The sequence below is a fragment of the Manihot esculenta genome, chromosome 18, assembly GCF_001659605.2.
Source record: "Manihot esculenta cultivar AM560-2 chromosome 18, M.esculenta_v8, whole genome shotgun sequence".
NCBI classification, from domain to species: Eukaryota; Viridiplantae; Streptophyta; class Magnoliopsida; order Malpighiales; family Euphorbiaceae; genus Manihot; species Manihot esculenta.
The window spans coordinates 10,988,483-10,994,991 of record NC_035178.2 but is presented as its reverse complement, the minus strand read 5'-3'; the positions used below and the strand labels follow the sequence as shown (position 1 = coordinate 10,994,991).

Genomic DNA, 6,509 nt, shown 5'->3' with positions numbered 1-6,509 from the left:
ATTTGTAGCAGATTATTAGAAGGATATATTTAGGAATTTATTAACATTTTCATTTGCTTTTCTCAATATATATATTTTGATCCATGTAGTCAGATTAGTTAACAGAAAATTTATTAACATTTTCATTTGTATTTCTCATAAAAACATATTTTCAGCAGCTAAACGAATTTGTTTTAAAACCCGGCCCATGAATTTAGTATTCAAAACAACACACCAAGCCTCAAACCTACTTGGTCTTCAAGGCTCTTTTAGTTCTAATTTCTGGGATTCAATAAAAAAAATATTTTATTTTTCTGTACTTGAGAGAATTTATGTAAAAACTTGCTCGAGAAATTAAATCAAAGTTTATTATCATAGCATGATTTTGGGGTCTCCATAAGCCCCTATGATATTATCTTAAATGGTTTGGGAAGGAATAAAATTCGCCTGATCATGTGAAATTAAAAATTTCATCTAAGGTTTTAAACAATTAACTAACGCTTTTGACAGTACTTGATATAGAAAATTGTACAGAGTGACCTACTAAATCCCAATGGTGTTGGTAAAAGATACCCGAAAACCCATTCGGGTCTGATGCTTTAAGGCCCTCTAAGTCTAAAGTTGCTTTCCTGATTTCTTCATCAGTAACATCAGCCAAAAGATTTATGTTTATTTCATCAGTGACAAGTCTAGGGAGGAGACTGATCACCTCTTTGTACTCCTTATTGAGTACCAGATTTAGTGTAAAGTTTCCTGAAGAAACCCATGATTTCCTGATGAATCTCTTCTGCTGATTCCAACCAAGACCCATCCAAGCTTTTCAGTTTGATAATAGCATTGATGTTGAATGGTTGACAAGTGAAAGAATTTTGCATTCCGACCTCCTTCCATGAGCTAAGAAATTCTAGAACGCTGTTTCCAGCGACTCTCCTCCCATTTACCGAGTTATTGCAGCCTCTTCAGAACTTTTATTGTTTTCCTGGAAAGGATTATTATACAAATTCTCCAAATATAACTTTAATTTATCAATCCTCAGATGCAAATTATTACTATATATACTTAATAAAAATTCTCCAGAAAAACTTACAAAATTAGGTGTCCTCAAGATTCAACATAGCTGAAAGTTCAAGTATCCTGCAAATCTGCAAACAGAACCCACATCAACCAATACTAAGGAAACACCTGTCATTACAAAAAACTCTCTTACCACAATCTTGGAGCCTTGGCCTTCTATTTTCCTTTTTGCATTTTGTATTTTGTTTTGTGTATATACACGCTTGGTGGAGTTCCATTTATTAATAAATATATTTCTACGTGTCAAATTAATTAATTAATTAATTAATTAATGGTGGGAAATTTTAGTTATCCCATTCAAAAAAGGAAATCCAAAGAAAAAAAAAAAATCTTCCATAATAGAAATCAGTTTCCTACTTGGATATGAAATCCCATTTCTTAAAGGTTAACACTCTGTGTCTCTCTATATATACATAGATACATGCATTAATTGCAACCCACTGTCTCTGCATGCAAATTTTCATCATCTGATTCAAAAAAGAAAACCCGAGAAAACATCGCCTTCAAGCATAAACATCAGTCTCCTTCCATTCTCTCTCTACATATCTCATTCCATTCTCACAATCAATTAAGATTTCCAGAATGGAGAAACAACACCTCAAGTCCTATGATTATTTCTATGTTTCCAGTGCTCAAAAACCCATGAAAGATCAACTTCTCGCAGCCGACCAATTTGACAAGAAGCGGAATCACCGTCAAATCATCGACAATCAAGAAAACAGCCATGTTTCCACCGAGTTAACCCTTTCTTGCTGGTTTCCAAACATGATCAAGAAACCTAGAACCACCCGAATCAGTTCATCATTCTCCCTTCACATTTCTATCGTTGATTCAACTCCCGCAGGGAAGAAGGAGGTTTCCACTCAACTAAAACTGTTTGATGAAACTTGGGTCGCTGATCATGATGCCTCTGCAACAAGAAAGGAGCCTGATGGAGTATCCAAAGAGTCCTCAGAATTGAAACCGTTGGCTCGAGATACTGCAAATCAGATAATTTACAGTCCTGAAGAGGAGAGAAAGATGAGGCTGAAGCATCCTGTTTGGACCAAACTGGTGCTTTATGATCCATGGAAGATTAAGAAGAGGCTAACCGGTAGTGATCTTGGTAATCTTTGCAGACTGTTGGTGGCATCAGCTTTAGTCAAGGATCATATTTTGCCATTTATGAGCAGTGAAACTCTTGAGAAGATCAGAGGAGAAGGTGCTGAATTTTGCTTCTGGGATTTTGATACAAAGACAGAGTTGAATGTGGCTTTGAAGTACTGGCATACATCAAAGAGTTACATCTTCAACAAAGGGTGGCTGAATAATTTCGTGAAGAGAAGGAATTTAGTTGAAGGAGATCTTATTGGGATTTATTGGGATTCAAGAGAGAAAATATTCAACTTTTCTGTACTTGAGAGAGCTTATCAGGTCTATCCCTGAATATTTAGTAGGTCTATAATGAATATTTAGTAGATTATTATTAGTAGAATATATTCAGATATTATTTTTTTCTTGAAATGGAATTAAGGGAGCAGAATCTGAAAGATTTATTTAGATGCATTTACCACTAGATTTAGATTTATTTAGATACACTGACTAAATTTATAAGTGTAATAATATATTATCATTTACTATAATATATTTAAGTATGTCCCTCAATCTTCCTTTTAAGTGGATGAAGTTAAAGATTATTAAGTTTCGTATATCAAACAACAACTCTGCAATAGAAGTGGCCAATACTATGGAGATTAGCATATGTCAAAATTAGTGTCATAATACTTAGGTGATGGGGCAGCTACACATGTCAAATATTTATTTATTTATTAAATTAATTAATTTCTTTTTTATCTTTTTATTTATTTATTTATTAAAATTTTCATTTTCATCGATTTAAAATCTAATACGAATGATATTATTTTATTTTGATAATACTCTTACATATTTCTTTTTAGCCATTAGAAGGACTAATTTTAAATTATAGTTTTATAGTGGACGACTCTTTAGATCAATGTTTTATACTTTTTGTACTCATATTTCCATTTTTCTCATTTAAGTTTCTTAATAAATATATTTTACTTTAATTGTTGTATGTAGTTTTTTTCATAATCATTTGCTTTAATAAATTGTGTATAATAAAGATAAATTTTTCTATGATTGAGAGTGTTTGAAGTCAATGTATAGTAGATTATAACTAGTAAGATAGTTATTTAGGAATTTGTTCACATTTTAATTTATATTTTTCAACTATTTGATTCTTAATTAATAATACAATCTCAATATTAATTAATCTAAATTTTCATTTAATAAATAAAGGGTATTAAAATAGACAAGGAAATCCTGATTCAATTTTTTCAAAAAATAATATAATTTAAAAATAATCCATTTAAGTATGTATTTTCAAACTTTTATTAATTATATTGACACATAAAATATCGTTGATTCACTCGTGAAGATGCCACAACATTTTTCCTTTTAAAGATAAAATGGCCACATTATTATCGTGCTACCATATCTTAAGATTTTTATTGAGACCTCTATATATAAATAAATTTTATTTTTTAAATTAAAATTAAATAATAAAAAATAAATTATCTCGTTAAAAAATATTTTTCACAAAAATACAAGTTATTTTTCATAAACTAAAATAATAGCAGTTTGTATTCAACCAATTCAATACAATAATTAACAATTGGTTCGATATTTGGTTTCTATATGGATATCTATTGTGTTATCAACATATAAATTAGTTGCTGACATTTTTTTATATATGTTTATTTTTTTCATTAATATAATATTTTTTAATTAAAGTTACATAGTATGATCCATTAAAATTATAATAAAAAACTAATTTCTCATATATTATATGTAAAATATTAAAATTAATAATAAAATTAAAATATTAATTATTTTGAATTTGAAGAAGATATAAAAATTGAGTACAACTGATAGGCTACATAAGGGACAAATTTATAGATAGAAAGACTCAAACTCCATACTCACATACTTCTTATAATGTTAGGAAAAAAAATCAATTCGACAAGTTATCCTTAATTGGTATTAAAATATTAAATTACCTACTATTTTAAAATAATAGAACTCTTAAATTTTGTAAAATATAACACCAATTACTGATATATATAATTTTAAAAAATCTGAAAAAAATATATTTATAGTAAAAAAATTATTTTAAACGAAAAAAGATGTAGAAGGATACGATCGACCGCCAGACCGAGTATTTATCTATCAAGACGATTACCTGAAGCGACCACCTGAAGTAAGATCGAGTACTTGCTCAGTGAGACGACTACCTGGCTGACATAATAGTTAATCATGACGACCAAGTGGTCATGCAAGACGAGGCCGAGTACTTGTTCAGCGAGATGACTATCTGGCCGACTTAATAGTTCATCATGACGACCAGGTGATCAGGCAAGATGATCATCCAAAGAGAAGAATACGACCAGGTCCAGACGACTAGACAAGACAACTTGAGACGAGGTGTAAACCTGGACGATCTGGCGACTTAGTGAACGACCTAATGATAACTAGTCAAACTTGATAAGTAAATGGAGTAGGTGGAATGACCTGACAAGTAAATGGTCGAATCAACGACCAAGCAGTCGAAGGGACGACTTGATAAGCAAATGCTTGGATCAACAACCAAGCAGTCGGAGGGACGTCCTAATAAACAAATGGTCAGTCCAACTACTAAATGGTCGGACAACTTTGTGGACAGTGTGTTGCCTGATGACCGGTGTAACAACCTGATTAAATGGCACCATATTATTTTACACTTATATTATTCTTGTAAAAAGACATAGTTTAGTTTAGCTTCGATTCTTTAAAAATTTTGTTCTTCTGAATTCTTCTAGTTCGTGCTGTGCATGTGGGTTAAGCCAATAGATAAAATATAAATAGTCCTTCTTGTACAGAGAAAATATATCAATATACAAAGAATATTACTTTTTTCTCTCTTTTTACATGGTATCAGAGCAAGTGAGTTTCTAGGGTAAAGATTTGTTAAAGGCTATGACTTTCGTTTCACTCAATCCATTTTGTTAAAATACAAGAAGATGAAGAAATGACAGATCCAATGCCCATGATAGAAACTAAGGTGCCCAGTTCGCAAAAGGATAAAGGACATGCAGTGGACGTGGCAAATGGCAATCTGTTCTACCTATAATCGTCGGACCATCCATGTATGGTTTTGGTCTCAGCTTCTCTAATGAAGAGCAGAAACTTCAGGTCTTGAGATAGATCCATGAGAACAGCTTTAGGAGCCAAGAAAAAAGTTAGGCTTTGTTGATGACATTGTTCTGATGCCGAGTAAAGATCATGAATTCTTTGAAAAATGAAAAAGATGTGACTATATGATCACATCTTGGATTTTGAACTTCATTTCAAATGATCTCATAGATGGTTTCATCTATACAGTATCTTCAAGGGATTTATGGTTTGAGATTATAGAAAGATTTGGAGAGAGTGTGGCACTCAAATATATGAGTTGTATAGACATATTTCTCTTATCTCTCAAGAAAATTCCCCTATTTCTCTTTACTTCACCCGTCTGAAAAGGTTGTGGGATGAGTTAAGGTCTATAGAAGTTTTACCCCATGTCCTTGTGAAGCATCCAAAGCCATTGATGAAATGAACAATGGGAATAGACTCATGCAATTCATGATGGGTTTAAATGAAAATTTTAATTCTGTGAGAGATCAAGTTTTGGTTCTTAACCCCTACCGTCCATTAATCGAGCGTATTCTATGGTCCTGAAGCATGAATCTCAAAAGGAGGTTCTGAGCAAAAGAAAACCCTAAATAAAATGAAACATTGGTATTGTTTAATCAGTCACAAAAAGGAAAACAAAAAAGGTATGATCGAAAGAAGGGGCACTGTAATCATTGTAACATGGGTGGCCATGTCAAGGATAATTATTTTAAGCTTATAGGATATCCTTATTGGTTCAAGAACAAAATCAAGATTGGAGGGAAACCTATTAAACAGGAGAGAGAAAGAAATACTGCCCGAAAGTTGATGGCTGTCACTAAGGATCTAGAGTTTGAGGAGGATAATCCTCTTGACGTAATGCATGATGGTGCTAAAATCGATGAGATTAGAACAGTCCTGAGTAATCTTCAATAGGAGTTTCAAGACTGGTGAAAGGAAAAGTAGCCTTAATAGCCACGACTATTGGTGCAAGTACTCAAAGATTAAAACACATGCTGACATAATTTGCTTATCTGATTCTATTATTTTGAGAGATGTGCTCTATATTTCAAATTTTAATTACAATCTATTATCTGTTAGCAAGTTGATAAAGCATAGCAAGATTTTGTTATTTTTCCATTCTCATCTTTGTTTCATACATGACCCTCTAACTAAAAAAGTAGTAGTCGTGGTAAACGAAATTAAACCGGAGGAGTTTTGATGAATCTTGAAATAGTTCGGCCTAAACTGACCCAAATAATTTT

The 6,509-nt window shown here is 31.9% G+C and overlaps 1 protein-coding gene across 1 annotated transcript; it reads left to right on the top strand.

Moving 5' to 3' along the window:
* Window positions 1-1,635: 1,635 nt before the first annotated feature.
* On the top strand, window positions 1,636-2,478 carry LOC110606209 (B3 domain-containing protein At2g33720). The gene has a single exon (XM_021744966.2). The coding sequence runs from the start codon at window positions 1,636-1,638 to the stop codon at window positions 2,476-2,478; it is 843 nt and encodes a 280-aa protein (XP_021600658.2).
* The last annotated feature ends 4,031 nt before the right edge of the window (window positions 2,479-6,509 follow it).